The sequence below is a fragment of the Periplaneta americana genome, chromosome 13, assembly GCF_040183065.1.
Source record: "Periplaneta americana isolate PAMFEO1 chromosome 13, P.americana_PAMFEO1_priV1, whole genome shotgun sequence".
NCBI lineage: Eukaryota > Metazoa > Arthropoda > Insecta > Blattodea > Blattidae > Periplaneta > Periplaneta americana.
The window spans coordinates 103,373,847-103,398,775 of NC_091129.1; the positions used below are offsets into that span (position 1 = coordinate 103,373,847).

The following is a 24,929-nucleotide window of genomic DNA, read 5'->3' on the forward strand; positions in this document are numbered from 1 at the left end:
CTTTGTTGCTCTTTCTTTTCTTCTCCTCCCCTTTCTTTTCCTCTGCTGCTCTTTCTTTTCCTCTGCTGCTCTTACTTTTCCTCTCCTGCTCTTTCTTTTCCTTTGCTGCTCTTTCTTTTCCTCTCTTTCTCTTTCTTTTCCTCTGCTGCTCTTTTCCTTTGTTGCTCTTTCTTTTCTTCTCCTGCTCTTTCTTTTCCTCTGCTGCTCTTTCTTTTCCTCTGCTGCTCTTTCATTTCCTCTCCTGCTCCTTGTTTTCCTCTCCTGCTCTTTCTTTTCCTCTGCTGCTCTTACGTTTCCTCTCTTTCTCTTTCTTTTCCTCTGCTGCTCTTACTTTTCATCTGCTGCTCTTACTTTTCATCTGCTGTTCCTTCTTTTCCTCTGCTGCTCTTTCTTTTCCTCTCCTGCTCCTTGTTTTCCTCTCCTGCTCTTTCCTTTCCTCTGCTGCTCTTACGTTTCCTCTCTTTCTCTTTCTTTTCCTCTGCTGCTCTTACTTTTCATCTGCTGCTCTTACTTTTCATCTGCTGTTCCTTCTTTTCCTCTGCTGCTCTTTCTTTTCCTCTCCTGCTCCTTGTTTTCCTCTCCTGCTCTTTCTTTTCCTCTGCTGCTCTTACGTTTCCTCTCTTTCTCTTTCTTTTCCTCTGCTGCTCTTACTTTTCGTCTGCTGTTCCTTCTTTTCCTCTCCTGCTCTTTATTTTCCTCTGCTGCTCTTTATTTTCCTCTGCTGCTCTTTCTTTTCTTCTCCGCTCTTTCTTTTCCTCTCTGCTCTTTCTTTTCCTCTGCTGCTCTTTCTTTTACTCCGCTGCTCATTCTTTTCTCCTGCTGCTCTTTTTCGCTTTTACTCTACTGCTCTTTTTATTTTACTCTGCTGTTCTTGTTTGTTTTTACTCAGCTGCTCTTTCTTTTTACTCTGCTGCTCTTTCTTTTCCTTTGCTGCTCTTTTTGTTGTGCTTTGCAGTTCTTTTTTGTTTTTACTCTGCTGCTCTTTTTACTCTGCTGTTCTTTTTTCTTTTTACTCTGCTGTTCATTCTTTTCCTCCGTTGCTCTTTCCCTTCTTCTGCTGCACTTTTCTTCTGCTGCTCTTTTTTGCTTTTATTCTGTTGATTTTTTATTTTACTCAGCTGTTCTTTTTGTTTTTATTTTGCTGCTCTTTCTTTTTGCTGTGCTGTTCTTTTTTTGTTTTTACTCTGCTGTTCTTTCTTTTTCCTATGTTATTCTTTCTTTATCCTCTGCTGCTCTTTCTTTATCCTCTGCTGCTTTTTCCTTTTCCTCCGCTGCTCTTTCTTTTTCCTCTGCTACTATTTATTTTCCTCTGCTGTTCTTTCTTTTTCCTCTGCTATTCTTCTTTATCCTCTGCTGCTCTTTCTTTATTCTCTACTGCTTTTTCCTTTTCCTCCGCTGCTCTTTCTTTTTCCTCTGCTACTATTTCTTTTCCTCTGCTGTTCTTTTTTTTCTCTGCTGTTGTATCTTTCCTCTGCCGCTCTTTGTTTTCCTCTGCTATATACTGTACTAAAAATTGAGGAGTTCTCTAGAATAACAACTTAACGTACATTGTGTCGTTTTTCCGTTTTCAATTGAAGGGTACAGAGAAAAAAACGAACATAGTCACAATTCTCATAAGGTTGCGGCATCATTTAATTTAGTATATTATTACAAAATTTATGTGTTTTTCTTATCAAAACTGGTAAACGCATATAGAATGTATTACTCGTAAATTGAGCTCTGCCTGTTATGTATTAAGATCCTTATCTACTATTGGTGATATAAACTTACTTAAAATGTCATACTTTGCATATTTTCACTCTGTAATGAAATATGGATTAATATTCTGGGGTAACTCGTCTGAAGCTAAACACGTTTTTGTTTTACAAAAGAAAGCTGTAAGAATAATGGCCGGTGTGCATAAAAGGACCTCATGTAAAAATATTTTCCGAAACTTAGAAATCTTGACTTTACCTTGTGAATACATTCTTTCCCTAATGATGCTGTATATTAAGAACCAAGGTAAATTCAGTACTAATCAAGACATTCATCATTTTAATACAAGACATAAATCAGATCTTCATCTACCCTCTGTTAGTCTAAGCTGTTTTAAAAAAGGAGTTCGCTATTCATGTATAACAGTCTTCAATGCACTGTCTAATTATCTTAAAGATTTGAAGAACAACGAGAAAAGGTTCAGAAAAGAATTAACCAAATTTCTACATACTCATACCTTCTACACAATTGATGAATTGTTTATGCTTGTGAATTGAACTATTCTACTTAAATGACATGTACAATTTTATATAGCTCAACTAAAATATGTTTTTATATTGACTTAATCTGTTTACTATGTATTGTATTTTTTGTTAGCATAACTGATGAATTGTATGTACTGTAAATTGAATAGTATACTGTATAGGTCAACTGATGAATTGTTTAAGCTTATAAATTGAATTAATCTACTTCATATGAATTGTATAGCTTAACGAAAATGTTTGTAAATTGAACTAATTTGATTGTATATGTTTGTATAGTTTGGCTGATGAATTGTATATGTTCTTAAAATGATTACTAGTCTGTGTAGCTCTACTGATGAATTGTATATAGACCTACTGTAAATTGAATGGTAATATGTATAGCTCAACTGATGAATTGTTTATGATTATAAATTGAATTAATCTACTTGATATTAATTGCACAAATTTGTATAGCTTAATGAAAGTATGCTACTTTGTATTGTATATATTTGTATAGTTTTGGCCGATGAATTGTATATGCTTTAAATTGAATAGTAATCTACATAGCTCTACTGATAAATTGTTTGTGTTTGTAATTTGAAGTAGTTTGCATGATATGTATTATCAATTTCTGTATATCACAACTGGTTGAATTGTTTATGCCTTAAATTTAATTAAATTGTTTTGTATTATAATATAGCTCAACCTATGAATGATCGTTTGCGTTTGTAAATTTAATAATCTGATTGGCTATTTATTGTATACTTTTAGTAGAGCCATCGATGTAGCTCAGTTGGCAGACTCGCTGGGCTGCTGATCCGGAGCTGCGTTCGGGCTTGGGTTGGATCCCCCTTTGGACTTTGGTTTCTTCGGAGGTTTTCCCCAGCCGTGGGACTGAAGCCGGATGGTCTATGGCGAGTCCTTGGCATCAACCCCTTTGATTTGATTACCCCCTTTGATTTGATTACCTGGTTGGGTTTTTCCGAGGTTTCCCCCACCGAAAAGGCAAATGCCGGGTAATATTTTGGCGAATCCTCGGACTTCATCTCATCTCACTACATCTCGCCAAAATGTAAAAAAATTGTACAAAATTGTAAAAATTGTAGAAAATTACTAAATTGTAAAACTATAAAAATTTGTAAAAATTGTAATTGTAATATTGTAAAATGTTGACATGTTCCACATCTTAAAGCTTCATTGCTCATGTAAGATCTATGGAATAAAATGAATGAATGAATGAATGAATGAATGAATGAATGAATGAATGAATGAATGAATGAATGAATGAATGAATGAATGAATGAATGGTAAAGGAGAATTATCACTACATATACAATCATCCTTTTCTACTTTTTCATTAGGAACAGCAATAAAATTTGCAGTAATATACTGAATTAGATGATGACATCACCCTTAAGAAAACTGTGACTTTGTTCGTTTTTCTCTGTACCCTTCAATTTTTTTATTTTAGTAGGTTATTTTACGACGCTTTATCAACAGCTTAGGTTATTTAGCGTCTGAATGAGATGAAGGTGATAATGCCGGTGAAATGAGTCCGGGGTCCAGCACCGAAAGTTATCCAGCATTTGCTCTATTGGGTTGAGGGAAAACCCCGGAAAAAACCTCAACCAGGTAACTTGTCCCGACCAGGAATCGAACCCGGGCCACCTGGTTTCGCGGCCAGACGTGCTAACCGTTACTCCACAGGTGTGGACCCCTTCAATTATATTGAATCCTTAATAATACATCTCCCTCTTGACAAAATATTGCTTCTCTCTAACAAACACAGCGCTCTGCAGAAATATTTGAATGTCTTTCTGCGTAATGCTGTTAATACAACATTTAAAATATTTGATGTTTTGCATCTCAAATTCAAGATTTTATAGTTATGTTCTTGTTCTAGAGTATTTTTATGATATCTATTATGTTAGGGTTATATCCATTCTCTTGTACTAGGCATTTGATAGTGCGTATTTCACAAACAAGACAAACATACAATCTAACAGGTGTTTACAAATTAACATGCAATAGCTATAACGAGGTTTTATATCGGACAGACTGGCAGATCATTCCAAACACGACACAAGAAACACAACACAGCCATAACCAAATCAAACAACACTTCAACCTACGCAGAACACATCACCAACACCAACCACAACTACAGAAATAAAGAAACAGACATGGAAGTTCTATACATTGAACTGAAAATTTAGAAAGTGAACACATTAGAACAATACGAAATTTATACATAAAAAACATGCACAACACATCCTCAACACACAGTTGGATTTCAGAACATACACCCTCTTTGACACAATAATATCGATTATAAACAAACCTACACCAAGACAACAGCAAAAATAAACCGGAAACAAGACCCCATTAGAAATCTGAAGATTGCTGACATAAATCGAAACTAGTCATTAATATAGGTAAAATACCATATTACTTTCTATTTAACGCAGTAAAGTTGTTTATTTAAGAAAATAACATATCATTAGCGATGAACATGTGTTAAAATGTGTAATCAAGATGTATATTCGAAAAGCATAACTACAAGTCAGGATGAAGGTTGAGATAGATAGGTTAAAATTAAATTACTTCAATTAAACAGCACGCATTTTAATTTAACTTTAGCCTCTGTATTATATTGCTGTTATTATAATTTAATACACTTCATTCTACATGAAATTTAAGAGCCTCTTATTGTTAACACTTCCAGTTTATCCACCTTCAGCGTCTTAAACCGCAGTGTTTAGCCTCCAGAACACGACACTCGTATTGGTAACGCAGTTAAGTTAGTCTGTCAAGCCACAACTTTCGTCACAAAAGGCACATAAACATAGTCCAGTATTAATAACCATCTTCACGTAACTTCTCATAGAACACTCAGGTAGACAACTCTCACTGTACACACACGTAAATCTAAGTACAAATATATTTCCAGTACATATTTATGTGAGTATAGTCCTTCCATCGAATGACGACGCTGGTTATTCTTTCAGAAAAATGCGATTTTGTGGAATGGAAACCTACAACTCCACACTTTGCAATAACTTTCAGTTATAGTTTGTAATATATTATAACATAATTTTGTAGAATAGCACTCTGAAAGCGATAAACGTAAAAAATATTTACAGTGTTGTCATATCTGCTTTAATTTACTTAAATAAGAGGTTTTTCGTTTTCTCTAAGCTAACGAATTGCATGGTAAAGAGCGTGGTCTCTAATTTTTTCTTCCCTCTGTATAAAGCGTTCTCCTTTACATCCAAGGAATGCGGGTTCAAACCGACTGGGGTCGATAGATTTTTTATCTGGAGAGTAACCTACGTTCCCTAAGGACAGGGGATGCCAAAGTTTCTGTATTACGTGCTCATACTAAGAACAATAAAATCCAATAAGGTTCACTTTTTAGCAAAATAAAGTACAAGCATCGCACTTAAGGAAACGTTGTGCGAGTTCTTGAGAGTATGCAGTTCAGGAGCTTTGACATCTCTGTCCGGGAGGGACTTTCAGCCGTGTGTCCTATGTCGAAGTTTTCCGGCACGTTAAAACCTCCAAGCCTAACTAAATTAGAACCTCTGGACCAAATTTCTCCTCTCTTGCGTCCTAGTAATACTTTAGTTGCATACTAGATGGCGCTTGAGGAGATGAGCCCCTTATCCCTCTGCCCCTATCAGCAAATAAATGTAACTAAATTCCTTGGAGGTAGTGAAATCTCTTCTAGGGGGTGCCTTTGTTCCGGCATTGAAATGATGGGTTAAATACACACTGTATATGAAGACTTTACAACATTTTAAAGATGTTATTTACTTTATCTTAAGTTGAAAAAATACAGGATGACAGAAAAATATATTCTAAATGTTGGACCTGTTACAAATATCTACATGTGAATTATGAATGACTGAATTAGAAGAAAAGGCGAGATATTTATCGATGAACGAACAAGAAACGTAATGGGATTCCTAGATCAATGTATGGAAATGAATGAACTGAAAGGCTAAAAGAAAAATTCATTGAAAACGAAATAAATATAAAGAAGTAACTAGAAGGTTCATTCTGTGCCATTCTGATTAATAGAGACTCCATTTTTACCTGAAATATAAATGTAGATTGTTTGGAGCCTGGTACTCTGAAATATTTCGTTATCTGACTTTATATCAAGCAATAAATTATTAAAATATGCCATGAATGACGTGCAAACGGTCACCATGGAAACCTTAGCTTTAGTGAAGTCCACAATATTTTGTTGATTCAGCTTGGTTAATCGATGGAGGAGCATACTGTACAAAATGATGAACACTTATTCTAAAGCTGACGTTTAACCCTTCGTAGAGCAACTTAATCCAAGAAAACATCATCTGAGAGATAATGTATCTGATAAGTTTAGCTTTTAAGCCGCGAATGAAAGATTACCATCATTTTAACAGCTACTTCGTCGTGTTATGAATGATTGTCTGCGAAGGGTTAAAATTTGATAATTGACAACATTATAAATTAAATTAGAAGGGTTTAATTCAGTTTCTTACTTAGGTAGAGGAGGGTTGCATATGCTAGTTAATTCAAATTTGGTGTTTGTATTATACAACTTAAAAGTGTTTATTCTGTTTTCAATTATAAATGCCTTAACTTACAAATGAACTCAAATTGAAAAAAATGCCTAATTTTTATGTTTTCTTGTATAGTTAATATTTATTTGTAATATTAATAAATAATTGATGACCTCTACAGAGTATTTAAAAAGTAGTTCATATTTTGAGAGTATGTAGTACGTACCAGAACAAAAAAAAAAAAAAAAAAAAAAAAAACATGAATAAACATGGGTCTTAAAACTCATACCTTGAGAACCATGTGCATTTGTTCATCATCGCTATTAGAGATGCTCAATGTGATGCAAGTAATGCATCCTTCTGCCCTACGTCTTAGGGAATCACGCACTCTTCGAAACACTCCTGGTTGACCTCTGATGTGCTGGCAGACATTGATGACGCACTCCTGTGGTGCTTGTACATAACTGATTAGGGCCATTGTTGCAATACTTGCTCCTCCATATCGGGCGTACGAATGGTGCGAGATATCATCATTTCATAGCAAACGAATTGCCTGTCTTTCTGGAGGAAGTGCCATACCTTTAAAGGCTAGATATGTGGTTCTTGCATAATGGAGCACTAGACCATTTCCACCGAAATGTCCGAGAACATCTAACACAGACATTGAATGGATGATGGATTGGTCGAAGAGGTCCAGTACGTTGGCCTACTCGTTCCCCTGACCTTAATCCATTGGATTTTTGGTTGTGGGGACACTTGAAGGGTTTGATGTATGCAATCCCCATAAATGATGTACAAGCACTACCAAGAGCGCGTCATCAATGCCTGTCAACATATCGAGACCAATCCGGAGTGTTTCCAAGAGTGCGAGAAGGGCATTACTTTGAATGACATCACATTGCTATAGCGATGATGAACTCATAGCTCATAAGATACGAGTTTTAGGACCCATGTTTGTTAGACTTTTTTCTTGTTTTGGTGCATACTACCTCCTCTCAAAATATGGAATACTTTTTTTTAACACCCTGTATAGATTTGGTGATTTCCATTAAGTTTCACTTCAAAATTATTTTTCACAAGTGTTAATACTTTCACATATATTCTCCCGAAGCGTAATGAATCATCTTTAAGCTTGTTTTCTTTAGCTTCGTGGTATATCTGTGTGAAAAGTAACATTAATTGAAAAGGATGATATAATTTCAAAATCTCTTGTCATGCAACCAACATCATCTATAATATTAAGCACAATTGCCATTGACTGTAAATTAATTCCTAAGTATTAAGTCAAGTTTACACTTATATAAGTCATCGGAATTCTTATTCTTGTTGGAAATTTAATTAATGACTTTTCTCGTTTTTAAATTTAAAATTCTTATCGCTTGCCATAATATTCCATATAATGCAGAAAATATTGAATTGTATTATGAGAGCAAAGTATGTACATCGAATTTTAATGTGAAGGGAAATATTTAAAATAGTTCAGTATATAGCCTAAATTACATACTATTGAACTTGTTACATTGTTACGAGTTTGTTCCCTCTAAACAATTCTATACTTAAAAAACTTAATCGCTTTTAGATAAAATAGATAGTAAATAAATGCGTTATATAAATTGTGAATTTGACACAAACTATGTATTTCTACAATATGAAAGACATAATTTAAAGACAACTTCCGAATTACGTATTAAACTTTCCGTGTTGTGTTTTCATTTTGAATGGCAATTGATGCAGTGTAAGTTCATTTTATCTTATGTTGATATTTTACTTATATTTATATTTTTGTAGAATTGTTATTGTGCATTTAAATTTTGTATAAATAATAATAAAGATTATCGAACTGCAATAAATAGGCTTGTTTAATTTTAAACAACTAGCTGTAATTTATAATTGAGAAGGGAAGTAAAAATATTTCTTTCTGATAATATCCTGTTATTTAAATATGTCACTCTTTTGCAATTCTACAGAGAAACCATTCTCAAGCTTTACTTAAAATTTGGTACTGTTGGGGTTCAGGAACCAGCGGTCAAACTGAAATAGTAATCCTCCTTTGTTTGTAATGATTTCTGTCTGTATGTCTTACTAATGCGGATCCATCTTACGGGATTATTTGCTAAAATGCAGCTATGTACAAAGTCAGTTATTCACACAATCAGTTATTAACAATAAATATTTTATACACAAACCTGTAAAGAACTGGAATCTCTCCGTTAAGAGGAACAGAATTTCAATAAAGATATTTTTTTTTAATTGTATTAAAATTATATATTTCTCATCCGAAGTTTTCTATGTTACTTTAGAAAATTCTGCATAGAACTTCGTTGGTATGATGCATTATTTTATATTATTTTTATAGAAAGATATACTCTGATATGCATTGAAGTGTTACTTTCAATTAAAACATTAACGAAATAAATTCAAGTTTCTTCCCAAATTTATTTTAGAAAAGAATTGTAAGAGAAAATTTATTTCATTCATACTTACTATTAAGCATATGTCTTCGGTTTGCAAGCAAAACTTATTGAGTAAAAAATATTACTTTTGAGAAAACGGTATATATAATGTACATAATGTATGTGCATAAACTTAGAATTGGAAAATTAAATACACATAAAGAGAAATAACTTACTAAAAATAATATTTTGAGGATTCAATTTTGTTAAGTTTTCAAAACGCCTTTTCTTTGTCAGAGGTAATTTTTATTCTCAGAATGGTTCAGTAACTTATGATGAAGAATGGATGGAGCGGAGAAAAATTCTCTCCGGTACCGGGACCCGAACCCGGGTTTTCAGCTCTATGTGCTGACGCTTTATCCACTAAGCCACACCGGATTGCAATTCCGATGCCGGATTGAATCCTCTCAGTTTAAGTTTCACCTCTTAGTTTCCCTTTAGTGGTCAACCCTCATTCACTATGTCACATTGTGTGTTGGACATTGTGCCACTGTCACATATTCTTTGACACAGTGCATGAGAGTTGGCCACTAAAGTGAAACTAAGAGGTGAAACTTAAACTGAGAGGATTCAATCCGGCATCGGAACTGGAATTCGGTGTGGCTTAGTGGACAAAGCGTCAGCACGTAGAGCTGAAAACCCGGGTTCGAGTCCCGGAAATATCATATGTACTTCGGTACATACAAGAAAAGATTAAACATGTTTTAATATAACAACTTTTAACCAACTTCGTTTAGAATACAGAATCTCATAAAATTGCCGGTGTTTTAAGGATTGTTTAAAAAGACGTTTTTGGGAAGATTATTTATTTTAATTCTCAGTTGATTTATTTATTTCATGGATTCAAACTTTTTATTCTTTCTGCCCAAAACTTTGTTATCTTACTGTTTGTTTTTATTAGCTTTCTTTCTTTAATTCTTGAGTTATTGTGCATGTTTTCCACTGACTGTACTTTCATGTCTTTTTAAATTACATTGCACAATATATGTATTTGTTCTTGCACTCGTTGAGGCATACTTAATAAATTTAACAAAATCAGTTTTGCTTGTAAGCCGACGCATAGTTACTCTTAATTCAGATTTGTTTCGTTAGTGGATTAAACAAATAAGTATTTTATAATAACATCTCTATATCGAATGACAGAATTTTCACAAAAATTTTTTCGGAGAGCAATGGGGAAAATTTGTTATTAAAAAAGTTAAAATAAAATTTTCCCAAAACAAAATTTGATTCAAAATTCAAGATAATAATTTCAGTTTCATTTAATACATTTTTCAGCTATCCTCTCCGAAACACAAAGTCTGTGGTTAAAGTTTATTGTAATTCTGCTGTATTCTTACTAAGAAATTACTCATTTTTGTAAAACACCAATAATGAAAACTTCCAGTTCTGTGTTGCGGCTTGTAAATGCACTTGAGGTGTTAATTCATAAAATGATTGTGGCAACTAAGAATATGTATTATTCACTTCCTTTCAACGATTATTCGTGTATCACTATTAAGAGTAACATCACTTATCATTATCTTTGATTAATGTCTTGTATTAAACAATAGAAAAAGTTACTGGCTGTACAAAAATTCTGCCGCTTGAAGGCTAATGTTTTTTCACATATTTCACAATTCAGAGAAATGTTTCTTCAAAGTGTTTCCGTCATCATATCTTCACCGATGAAATCAAAACATTTCATACTTCAACTAAAAGAATGTCGTTTCATAAATTAACCATGGAAATAAATACAGAGAAAAAAATATTGCAGCTTTGATTAGCTGAGATATCATTGTTCTTCATTGCTTTATTCACTTAGAGGTTAACATCTCGTGATATGAAGTTACCCTATAATTTGTGTTATGTTATCGAGAGTAAAGGTTTGACGGTTTTGTTATTTATTTTTTACAGTCCGTAGACATTCATACAATGCTCTGAGGACCCGTTTTTTATGAAAACAGCTGTGATTTCTATGGATACGTTCATTATGTTATGTCGCAAGGAATAAAACTAAAGTATTGTGATTTATTTTGAAGACAAAGAATATTTATACGTGCTGTCCACAAAGTTCTGTTACTAGTTCATCATTAATTACATGAAAAGTAAAAGAGAAATCAAGAACTTTTTTCTTTGCAGAGAACTGATAACTCAGAACTTTTATTGATGGTACTTCTGATGTTTGTTGGTTACTAGATTATTAATTCGATGGTGTTTGATTAAAGGGAGGTAAGTCATAAAAATGAGTCCTGTGTTAAATGAAAATTAAACATCGAACCCTTATTAGAAATAATTTTCTATACAAATAAAACACATCAAATGCTAGCATTCTTTTGTTTTTTACGCACCACTTGTAGAATTGAACTTTCGTGTTTTCTTGGGGAATGAAACTCCATTTGCACAAACAAATTACTTAACCTTCTATACCCGAACACTATCGAATTATTTGCACTACTGGCAGTTGTTAACTTTATCAGTATTGACTACAAACATATTGTTTTCATTTCTTTTTCTCTTCGTAATCCTCATTGTAATCGAGTAAAAAGATTTCGAGAAAATTTAATGAGAAAGTCCAGTATGCAGTTGAGTTCGTAGAGATCGCTTTCGTAATAAGTTGTGCAAATTAAATATAGCCGTGACTATATATTACACTGGGGATATGTTAAGAATGTTGTTTACTCAACTCCTATTGATAAAATATCAACTCTTTTCCCCAGGATAACTAAAACGATCGAAATGTCACCGCTTATTATACAAACGGGTTTCTCACGTACGACGCAACTCGAGGTCTCCGGCGTTGCTCGGAAAGCATTAGCTTGGCAGGAAGGCAGCACTCATCGATTGCGCAGCTGGAGGCCTCTTTCGTTTCTCGTAGTCTTGCAGGCGCCTTAGCTGTAAACAATGCGTATTACTCAGCCTCGTTCAGTTTTGTTTGCTGTGTGATTGAGTACACGTTTGTTCATTCTTATTGTGTGTAGTTTCGTTCACTATATGTTATACACTAGATAGCAACGAGTGTGTATTGTGTTGAACTATGCAAGAACAGAGTCTTATGTGAAATGTCAGCTTGCTTTTATACGGAAATTTTCCGGCGTACATGTTCCCAATAAATCGACAATATAGGCCTACAGATTATTAGAAATAATTAAGGAAACTGGATCCGTGTTAAACATAAAGAAAATTAGAAAACCAAGCGTTTTAAGCTAGGAAAAATTAGACGAGATAGGAGCGGCCTTAGAAAGAGTCCCGAGAAAACCGTTGTCTCGTTTAGCATTTTAGTGATTGTGATTTCAACAATTTAGGCAGCCGAAATTCGTCAGATGCTTAATAACATGTTTAGAAGATACCAGGCTTCTCTAGCAGCAGAGAGACTTAATTTTTCTGTGAATAAAGATAAGCTTAGTCTAGTCACATTATTTCTTAATTTACGCACAACTTAGGGGAGACAAGCCGGACCGTGATGCGGCAGCTGTGCTAGGCGTATGCGGTAGACCTGTCATGGGAGATGTGGGCACGTGATTGCGTAGAAAACATCTTACCTGGAAAGATATACTTATAGAATACTATCCTGACGTGCTAAGAGAGACATATGATGCAAATGCTATAATTCACTGGGAAACAAACTTTTTGAGCTAGGCAATAATTAGGGATCGTTCTATCTTACAGTAGTTGTATTGTATGTAATTAATTATTAAAATATAAATAGAACTTTGTGGACACTCTGTATATCATCTCATTCTTAATAAAAGCTTTTTAATAATAAACATGAAGTTGATAAAGAAGTTAAGAAACATTTCATTAAATGTAACCATTGTCAAGAAGTCCGTATACTCTCCAAGATTTTAAGTTTTAAGTTTTCAGTTAAACCAATTATAAGATAGAAGTGATGCTGTGCCCAGCGAATAGGGATTATATAGAATGGACACTGAACGAATTTTCCTGTGTTTTGTTTCTGTGTGCGCCGGCGTTTAGTTCCACTTTCAAGCGCTAGAGGTTGGTGTAATTGAGCACACGCTAAGATAATAATTGAGTAAAGAGTTGAAACAAAGGATCCAAACATCGCCTACCTTACTGCATAATCCAGTAACGCTTTGCTTCAAATAAATTCAAGTTAACAGCTTTTCCTTATTTCTCAGTGACAAACTAGCTGTAATAATATTTTTTTTATATTTTATATATGATAAATTATATTATAAAATAACATAATACATTATAAAAATATGTGTCAAATTCGTTTAATATTTGTATACAATATAATATAGGTGTATGGTTTTACTTCTCATAGGAGTTTTGTTTTCCCGTTTTCAGCGTTATCAAATCATTACATATTTTATTTGTTATTGGGGTCAACGTTTCAACTCTCTTTATAAAGGAACTCAAGAGTCTACACATTACAGTTAATGACGGATTTATTATTTCATCGGTCCAATTTATTTTATTTGAGTACATAATGTACCTAGATGTATTAATTGTATGTGTTATACTTCCTCTGTGTCGACTGCTAGCTGGTGTGATGTCAGTGTCAACTCCTGGGAGAAAGCAGAATCTCACGCTCAAACTGGTTTGAAGGTCTTTGAAATTAGTCCTGCTAGATCAAAGGTACCGACGCGAAGGGTCCATACTGTATAATTATCAATACGCTGCTGTGCCTGAAGGTAGAGGGTTGAATCGAAGAACACGCTATGCCCCTCATTCGATTTTCCGTTGTATTCTATGTCCCTAAAAGTACCTAAAAGGCACAGATCAGCATTTGATAAACCTGCAGGCAGTATCAAACTTTATGACACAGAATATAAAGAAAACTTACTAACACGATAACTTACAAAATCGATTCTTTCCAGCAATCAACAATATCACTCGAGAGACAATAGAATTGATTATTAAGTACTTTTACGTTTCTCATTCCTAATGCTCACAATTCTTTCTTACTTTTCTTTGGCATAGACTGTTTCGTTTGCGTTTAGTTTTGGATTATGTAGGTCCAGCTATATCTTTCCGGAAGATGATCAACAAGCTGTGCTTCTAATACAACGAAATAAATAATAACAATCTGTTACTGAAAAGAGGGGGTGTAAGTAGTCTACATAGTGACATTCTACGCAAGATGTCAGTACAGTAGCACCTCTATTATCCTTGGTAATGAAGGGGATGGATCGAACGGTTAATCGAAGAAGTCGGTTGATCCGCACCATAAAATATTTTTATAAATTAATTGGATAATACTTAGAGTAGGGAGCACGTAATTAGAGGGGCCATAAAAATTGACATCTGTTCCAATACGTTAGATCGTGACAATGGGTTCAAGGAACAAATGAAGCTCAATCGTTCGGATTAGCCAGGAGTAATGAATCCAACAGAATAGGCGACCTCTGTGGTCTTACCTTTTTCCTTGACGATGGAACCTGTATGTAGTTACGTTGGAAATGTCAAGTGCCAGGACATGGTGGGATACCCAAAAGCCTAATGTTGATCACATTCACCATGAAAGTCTAAGAACTCACATAACCTTTGCACAAATGCCACATTTCAATTTGCGAAGTGACACTGTATATTGTATATTTATGTCTTCCTTCGTAAATTTTTTGCTGATATCTACAATATTGTGACAGATTAATTCTTCGTAGGGTAAAGTTGCCTAATTCCGCGATACTCCTAATTCCGTGATACATTTTTTCACAGAATGTCACGGGGTTGGGCATCTTGCTATGAAGTTCACCGATGTCTCAAAAGTAGGGGAAAGATTCTGGCGCTATGGTCGGATGGCAAAGCTTTGATTGACATCCAATTTAAAAAAGTATCACGGGTTTAGGAGTATCACGGAAATAGGCAACTTTACCCTATATTCAACTACGTTACAACGCTGATCAACATTTCTAAAGAAATAGCGTTGGTTCTATCTGCATCCAGTCTGAAGACCCAACTGTTTAACATAAACTTCACAGGATTTCTGCTAGTTTTCACAGCTGAGGAATTCTTTTCTTTCTGATTGTCTAGCTGCAGGTTAAATCCATGTATATATTCTTGAACGTCGATAGTCTTTGATATCTGAATGCTGTGTTCCATGAATATTTTCGTTTTTTGGACTGTCACAAGACTCTCCAAAGTATATTTTCATTGGTCCTGTTTGTATCCAATCTGAATAGTTAACTATTTAACACAAAACACCAGAATTTTTCAAAGAACTTCTGGTAAGACACTGATGGCTTATAAAATCGCAATCTGTCCTATTTTCTGTAAATGCAGGTTAAATAAGTTTGTGATGTTACTGCGCGTTGGCATCTGAATGTTCTGATAGAGCAACACTTCTCACTTCATGGACTACGAATTCGGTGGTAATGATACAAAATCAGTTTTTAATCTACTTGAAACTAAGGTTCTAGTGTGGCTGTCTTTAACATTATATTTATAGACACTTATAAGAATAAGTTCGTTAAGCATTTCTTAACACTCTTTGTCACATCAGACTATAACATCGGTGGTCTCTGTAACTAAATTTGGTGTTCTGTCAAGTCTTAAGCTCACAGGCTGGAGTGGGCTTCTTCTGCCACTCTCTGATTAGAAAACATATAACTTAAATTACTGCAGTTCTCCGCTGTACCGCTACGTGCACACCGGCTTGGTCTGTACTTGCAGGAGGTCGTAGGACAGTGTCTTGCCTCGTGTTTTACTCACGGTGACCTGCACGATGTAACTCCGGCCAGACTTGAGGTTCCCGATCGTCTGAGTTATCACGGACCTAGAAACAAAATGCACAGCAACGTTATACCGCATTTATTTCCAGTTTGACTGTCCACACAAGAAGAAAAGTTACGGATATTAGGAACAGAGCTATTAAATAGTTACGTCATAGGCTCACATCGAATTAAATTGTAATACAAGATAATTGAAAATAAATAAATGAATAATAAATAATTTAAAAAATAGATAATAAATAATTTAAAGAAATATATAATAAATAATTTAAATAAATAGATAATAAACCAATTAATAAATGATCAAATGAATAAATATGAGAGTGAACGAATGACTGAATAAATAAATAAATAAATAAATAAATAAATAAATAAATAAATAAATAAATAAATAAATAAATAAATAAATAAATAAATAAATAAATAAATAAATAAATAAATAAATAAATCTAATAAGTAAACGAATCTATAAATTAATAAAGAAGTAACTGAAGTAAATAAATAATAAATAATGAGGTAATTAAATATATCCGTAAAGAAGCAAATAAAGAAACCATTTAAGTAATTTCAGTATATAAGTAAATATTGAAGTAAATAAATATAAGAATTAAATACATAATTGACGGGGATGTTTTATATTGGAGGAGATCTAATACACGAATAAATACGGTAAGTGACATTTTGCTGTAGTTAGCAAGATGCACGTTTCAAAGACTTGATGTTCATATTTTCAAACATCTAATTAATGAAATATGTGACTTAGGTGAAAAAATTAATTTTGAAGTATTCATTTATAACAATAAATTGCATCCAATGGGTGAATAAACTTGTATCCTTGATTAATCAAATGGTTGTGCTAATAAACATAGGCCTAACGAAATACCCATGAAATTATTTTTCTTTCTCCTGAAAAGTGAATTATAAATTTGTTGGTTACGCCCTTATTCAGGGAAGGTCTTCAATTATGTATTAGTATTCGGGTATGGGCGAATCCGTATGCTTATGATAAAGATTACTATAAGCAGTAACATGAACTGCTGCTAAGAAGTCAAAATGAGAATAGCAATGGCAAAGGACGCATTTAATATAAAAAGCATCATTTGCAGACCTCTGGAGAAAGAATTAAGGAAGAGACTAGTGAAGTTCTTTGTGTGGAGTGTAGCATTGTATGAGGCAGAAACATGGACATTACGAGGAAGTTAAAATAAACGACTAGAAGCATTTTAAATGTGGATATGGAGAAGGATGGAGCGTGTGAAGTGGACAGACAGAATAAAACACGAAACTATCAGCATATTCCGAATCTCGCCGGACCGGTGGACATCAATGACGTCATGCTGCAGCGAAATAGGAACAAAACTGCTGGAACCTTCAATGGCTAACATCGCGGCTGTACTAGTTGTCTGTGCTACGTTAGCAAGATTTTGCGAAATTTCCATACTGTCATCTCCTTCAAAGAAAAGAGAGCATAAAAAATGTATTTATTTCTTGAACCGGTAGTAATAACTGGTCCGTTGACATGTTCACTCATAACCCATTAACATATTGTTTTTACGTTGTGCTCATTACAAGCAATAAAGCAGAACCAAAGCAGAACACACCGCCATGACACAACAGTGCACTATGTCATTCGTCTGCTAATTCCCGCCCTATACAAGAACCAATCAGATTCACCGATGGATACTGCTACCACCTCTGCAAGCTGATGGAACCGGTGCGACACCGGTGGAGCATGAGTGACGTCATCGTTGAAATTCGGAACACCGTGATGCCATCAGATTGCTCAGCGCTGAGATTCGGAATACGCTCTGTGTTGGAAAGAGTGGATGAAGAAAGAATGATGCTAAAAGAGAAAGAGGAAAAGGAATTGGCTGGGTCACTGGTTGAGAAGAAACTGCCTTCTGAAGGATGCACTGGAAGGAATAGTGAACGGGAGAAGAGTTCGGGGTAGAAGAAGATATCAGATGATAGACGATATTAAGATACGAATCATATGAATCATATGAGGAGACAAAGAGGAAGGCAGACAATAGGAAAGACTGGCGAAAGCTGGGTTTGCAGTGAAAGACCTGCCCTTGAGCAGAACACTATGAATGTATGAATGATAAATATATGTATTTGTTAATTAGTTTATTTGTCATTCCTATTGTGTCCATCCTAACTAGCTCTGCCTATGGGCGGTGGCGACAGTGGAGCTGATGATTTTGGTGGTCATGGGGATAATGGTGTTCATTGTACTCGCTATACATTTAACGAGGTGTCTGTGCTGTACCTGGTGTCGTCGGGGATCCTGTCCTGACAGTGCATCATGGCGAAGTCCGCGTTCTTCTTGAGTCGGGCGTCCAGCGCGCACTGGTTGGGTCGCCGGGTTTCCAGGTCTCGGCGCTTGTCCTCCCTCGCGAACACACAGTAGCGTGCGGCGCGCGGGTCTGGCGACGGCACCCAGCCCACGGTCACGGCGTCGCACCTCCGCATGCTGTCGTACTCGTGCACTTGCGGCTCCGACGGCAGCTCTGGCAGCGGGAACTTGGCGGTCGGCCGCGTCGTCGCCAGCACCTGCCAGGGACAGGCAAACAGATTTTGACGTGAATATGTCTTTAAAATCAGACCGACACATGGAGTACCAGGACGGAAACGGCGATGTAACTTTCTCCATTCTCCTGTAACTTCATCCCTCTAAACCCTAAATATTTTACTAAGCACCTTATTCTCAAACAGCCTTAGCCTCTATTCTTCTCTCAAAGTGAGAGTCTAACAAGGGAAGGGTTACGGCTAGAACAGGAATTTCGTATCCAAAATTTGTATACAGGCCCATCTTTAAATCTATGTAAAGCTCCCAAAAGCATTCCTTTATGTAATGTGTGGTTTGTCTGTTAGAGCGCTGTACAAGTTGAGGGGTGAGGACAGCACTGCACAAGTTAAGGGGATGGGACACCTTACCCGTAAGCCTAGCCTAGCCTAGAAGCTAGTGCGAGTGGTAAAATGTCTAAAGCCCATTTAAGAACATTTTTCTCCAACGTTCTGTCTGAAAATATTGCAGCTAATCAAAAATATATATTGTTGTGTGAGTCAATGAATGCGCACAAAGACGCAACTTTAATAAATAAATCATTCCAAGGCTAGGACATGGAATGTATGATCATTCCACCTAAAAAAAAAAAAAAACTAAATATATCCAGCCTCTGAATATCTATTTCCTTAGACAATACAAAACATATGCTCGGAGGATAACAGATTGCGTAAGGACTCTTGCTGAGAATCCATAACTTAACTTGGGAAATCGAGTGTTTATAGTGAAAATGCACTCTATTATTCATAACCAGTTGTCTGCTGCAGTATACCGCCCCATGCTTCAGTATTCCTGGCAGTCAGCTGGTTACGTGAATAGTGAACAAGTCTCGGACTTAAAAAATGTAATTCAGATGGCATTTGATTTTTCAGCACTGGAGTGTGGTTCAGAAGATTTTTCAGGTGTTGCTTTCGCATGTTGTGCTTATTGATCTGCTCCATGCTGTTTCATGCATTTTATAGAGAATCCTCATGTACATTTTTAAAGAAGTGTATTGACCAATACCAACCAAACGGAGAGTTACACAAATGAATGTTTTTACGGTCTTCATCACCATTGTGAGGCAAGCGTCTGTACAAATTTTTAACCAAAAATTCCTGTTCGAGCCGAAACCCTTCCCTTGTAAGTTTCATAACAATACAGAACAACCGATAATGTAACTGTTTTTTTTAACTTCTTTCAGCATTTTAGAAAGCAGACAGGATGATAAAAGCTTCTGAACCGAATAATAACAGATATTTCCCATATTTATTATGCGTTTAATTACCTACCGAGCATCATTTATATTTGAAGCGTTGGGCCAAATAACGGTTTATGTTATAATTTGCTAACTGTGCAGGAGGACCAAAAATGTTACATTGTTATTCCGCTCATAAATTTACTATCGGACGGGCAACATACAGTATGTTCCATCAATATGTTTCGTACACTAAGCGAAGGCTAAATTTGCTGTCCTGGGTCCGTCTCAAAGAGCAAAGAACTATTCACTCTCTCACTTTACTCTTCAATATTCATCAAAACTCTAACCCTAACTACCTAGCTTCTCGTTTTCAACATTAATTGTCCTCATATCACGAAATACGAGTAGATACTCGCTCACAACACCATATCACATTCTCCATTCCTAAACACAGAACATCCTTCTACTCTTCATCTTTCACCGTCTCTGCAGCTCATCTCTGGACTCTCTACCACAACATATCGGAGACTGTCGGACATTGTTTAGTTTCAAAAATAAACTAAAATTACACTTCTTCAATTCAAATTCCTTTCAATTATAAGTCCTTTTCTCTGCGATAATTTTGATATATATATATATATATATATATGTATATATATATTTTTTTCTTTTCCTTCCTTTCCCCTTTTTTGTTCTCTTGATCACCAGATGAATTTATCATACCCATTTTATTGTGAACTAGCCGTACCCGTGCGCTCCGCTGCACCTGTTAGAAATGAATATAAAGTAATTACATAATTAAAATAGGACGTTTGATCCAGGGGACAACTTTTACAACAGCGCAAGATAATCTGCTTCGCTCATTACCCAATTTTTTTTGCATTGCATTTATTGCATATATATATTTTATGTATTTTAACACGATTCAATTGAGCATAGTTAAAATTTGAATTATAAAATAATGGATTGCTAAGCTAACGTACTATTACTGCATACTAAATCAATACACTCTCGTTGTTCGTTAATTCTCTGAGATAAAAATGAGTGTACATAAATATTATTTTAAGAAATACAGAAAACGAATGTACAAAATAGCCTGTCAAATTTTCTGTGCATAAGAAGCTATTTTAATCTTACCTGTCCTCGATTTACTCAGACGTTACTGTAATAACATTATAGTATTATGTCCATATAGAGAAACTACACTTTCCAATGGTGAAATAATAATTAATTATACAAATCGGTTAATTTAGCTTCTGATATTACTTCATACAAACACAGAAACATTCTCTGTAAGCTATGTTTAATAGCTTTCGATTGTTGATGTCCAAGGCCCTTGTTTCGATTGTTGTTGTCCAAGGCCCCTTATAGACGAAGTCATTTGTTCTTAATTCATTGCACCGTCTTAGATGGCGTTATTTTAATTTTAAAACTCATTTATCTCATTAAATATCAGTCCTATCAAAATTTTGTAAAGAATAAAACTTATCGGAAATCACTTTGAAGAAACTTTTGTTATGTAACATTTTTCACAAAAATCAATAATAAGCGAGATATTTCGATTTATTTAATTCAGGCCCCCTTACAACCCTTCTTTTAAATAAAGTATTTTGAATGCCATATAGCCTAAAATCTAAGTTACAACGAACTTAATTTATATTCCAATTTTCATCGAAATCCGTTCAGCCATTATCGCGTGAAAAGGTAACAAACATACAGACAGACATACAAACAAAAATGTCAAAAATGCGATTTTCGGTTTCAGGGTGGTTAATTATATATGTTAGGACCAATTATTTTTGGAAAATCGAAAATTACCAGAAAAATTTCGGCTACAGCTTTATTATTAGTATAGATTTTATTTAATTTTCGTATTTCTTTTCTTTTTTATTATCATTTTATTTCATTCCACTTTGTCATATTCTTCCTTTACTATAGTCCAATATATTTTTACTTTCTTTTTTCTATTATGGTATTATTTTCATGTTGCTTAGTGTCAATTTGATTATGCTATTATTATTTTTTTGTAATACGTTAGTATTCGGTCCTTTAACTTTTTGTTAAATTTTCACTGCTTGTATACTTTGTGACCTGGTAGAGTGTAAGAGAAGGGCCTATGGTCTTAACTCTGCCAGTACAAATAAATGAATTATTATTATTATTGTTATTATTATCATTATTATTATTATTATTATTATTATTATTATTATTATTATTATTATTATTACGATTGTATGTTATTGAAAGTCATATTACACATCATAGAAGTTTGTAACATTTTTAACTCCACAGAAATGCTACTGGGGGAACAAACAGTTTTATACAATCAGAATATTATGAAATATATAAAATAAATAAAAGGGTTAAATTATGAACAAAATGATTATGGCATTTATTGTTAAATGCTATGTATCAATATGAATTAACACTATGTAACTTATTGAAGTTACACTCAATGTCATATTATGAATAAACATATAATATTGATCAAATAATAACACTATTATTAGAAAATAGCTGCAGTATTGAGATGTAGGGGCCACTAAATTAATGAAAGTTGTAACAATAACAAATGAATAAAGAAAGTACTGCAAAAATAAGACAGGAAATTACATTATTTTGGGGACCTTCCGCACTGCTTGCTACTTCGTCTTCCTTTGTTGTATATTCAAGACCATTATCTCTCAGCGACTTTCGTGAAACATCTTTCCACATTGGCTATTATTATTAATTTATCTGAGTCCTTTTTTGTTTGTAGATTTATTTAGCCTTGTCAATATCTATTGTAGAAATCGTCACTGTCTTGCCGTCGTCCATTTTACGTAATAGATCAACCGAAACCTGATACACAGAGTTCAAGTACCCAGTATTCATAAAGAGAACAAACTTCCGTGCAATAACTCCCGATACGATGTAAACAACTGGATGCGTTAGAAATGACTAGTGACATAGACCGTTGTTCCAACCAAGAAATTCATGGTTGTAACTCGTGTAGAAGCGCCTCTGATACAGATATTGAATTTTTGTGACAGCTGTGTAAGACTATACAGACAGCATTATACCATTAAAAACTCGATTTTGAAAAATTGTAAGTAGACCGTTATTCGGTCCAACGCTTCACTTGTTACTGTTGCTCCAAGATATTTGAATTTTTCCAATTTTTCAATGGATAAATTTCCAATTTTGATATTTCCATTTCGTATTATGTTCTGATCACAAGACTACTGATTTTATTGATCACTTGATTGATTATAAAGTAAAACTATTTTTTAAATCTACATTTGTCTGAACTTATTCAAAGACCGAATTCACTGTAACTTACAGTTACATTTGTACAACTATCATTTGTTCCTACGTGGATGATGTAGCCATGACTACGTTTACGTACCTCGACTGCCGAAATACGGCGCAGCTCTTCGGAGTTGGGCGCCGAGACCCTCAGCACATAACGCTGCCCCAGAGCCGGGGATGGCACCCGGAACCTTTCGTAGCCGTACACCAGCTTTCGGGGCACCACCACCTCGCCCTTGAGCGTCAGGTCCACGTCCACTGCGCCCCCGCACGGCATTACGTACATGTGCATCTCTTCCTCCGCTTTTTTACCAACCTGCAACAAACATATCGCATTTAAATGCTGAATTCTTTGTAAAAACTTGCACAGGACGGACGTAAATGAGGAATTTGAGGAAATCACACATACGATTGCCTGTAATGTTTATACAGGAATTAAGGCTGATATATTCGTTGCTGACTCCTGCAAGTAGTTTTTATGGATCATTGTTGATATAATTGCTTTCATTTCATCTAAATCGCTTGGTTTTCTACGGTACACCTTCTCAGCCTACACCCAAAGAAAGAAATCGCAGGGCGTTAAATCTGGGCTGCGGGCAGGTCGTTCTTATGCACCACGTCTGCCAATCCAACGACCTGGGGAATGGTCATGCAGCCAATCGCGGACATCGTTTGTAAAATGTGGATGTGCAGCATCCTGCATAAAGTGAAACGTGAAATATTCCACTGCGAAATTAATGGTTCCATGCGATCTTGCACATTTCGAAATACCTTACGGAATTCATTGTTTCTCGCGGAAAGATAGGACCAACAGTAATTTCACCAGCCCGCTTAAGCAAATGTGTGGAGAATGCTGGTGCTTATGTGGAGATTTTTTCCTTGAACGTTTAACGACGTTCTATCAACTGCAAGGTTATTTAGCTTCGATGGAATTGGCGATAGCGAGATGGTATTTGGCGAGCTGAGGCCGTGGATTCGCCAGATATTACGTGAAATGCGTCTTACGGTTGAGAAATACCTCGGAAAAACCCAACCAGGTAGTCAGCCCAAGCGGGAATCGAACCCAAGCCCGAGCGCAACTCCGGAGCAGCAGGCAAGCGCCTTAGCCGACCGAACTACTTCGGTGACATGTGGAGATTTAACAAGATGTCAAACAAAACCTCAAGAAATGGTGTTTCTAATAATACTAGTATAAAAATGGTTATAGATAAAGAAATAATTATTTGAAAATAGGGAGTGACTTATCAGACACCTTGTAGTTCGATTTAAACTCTCGTTAACATTCACAATCAAAGGGTATGCCGACAGGCTACCTGAAGCGCTGATCATGTCCATCCTCGTATTGGGTTTGAGTTGTACGAGTAAGTCTAAGCCTTGTCTAGCGGGAGTGTATCTTCAACTGTCGTAGGGCCAATCATATGTAAGCTTCAACCAATAAAGATGAACTTGTGTAGTCCAAGTGGAGAGTCCGCGTGGTGTTACTTGAAGTCATTGAGAGTTCGTACTTGATGGGGATGTGTCTTCCAATTTCATTCGTCCAATCTAAAGTCTATCTGGAACACGTTGACAGCAAGATTAACAACGCTCACTTGGCCTTCAGCTTCTTACTCTACTCCAATAGGCTGAGACTGTCACACACACCCGAGAGCGTGATTTAAAAGCTTCCATTTGCATCGTATTCACTTTGGCATTAGAAACGGAATCTGGTGGTATTGATTTTCGACAGTCGATGTTTTTCAGAAAATAATCTTTACTTATTATTATTATTATTATTATTATTATTATTATTATTATTATTATTATTATTATTATTATTATTGTTGTTGTTGTTGTTATTATTACTATTATTCCATGAAGGGGCAAGACCGACCAGCCGGCTGCTGGCCTCACGTCCACATGCCGAAGCAGAGATGGACGATCATCCAATCAGAATTGAGGTATCGTGTGATTAGCGCGATTATCCTCTCAGCCGTTATAGCTGGTTTGCTAA

General features: G+C 35.2%; 1 protein-coding gene across 1 annotated transcript in view; it reads right to left on the reverse strand.

Moving 5' to 3' along the window:
- Positions 1-14,839: 14,839 nt before the first annotated feature.
- Positions 14,840-24,929, reverse strand: part of nord — a 164,859-nt gene continuing 154,769 nt past the window's right edge. Inside the window, exons 7-9 of the mRNA XM_069843709.1 lie at positions 23,037-23,255; positions 18,172-18,455; positions 14,840-15,943 (exon numbers count right to left, since the gene is read on the reverse strand). Coding sequence (XP_069699810.1) covers positions 15,808-15,943; positions 18,172-18,455; positions 23,037-23,255 — 639 coding nt within the window. The 3' untranslated portion in view covers positions 14,840-15,807. The remainder of the gene's footprint in view (positions 15,944-18,171; positions 18,456-23,036; positions 23,256-24,929) is intronic.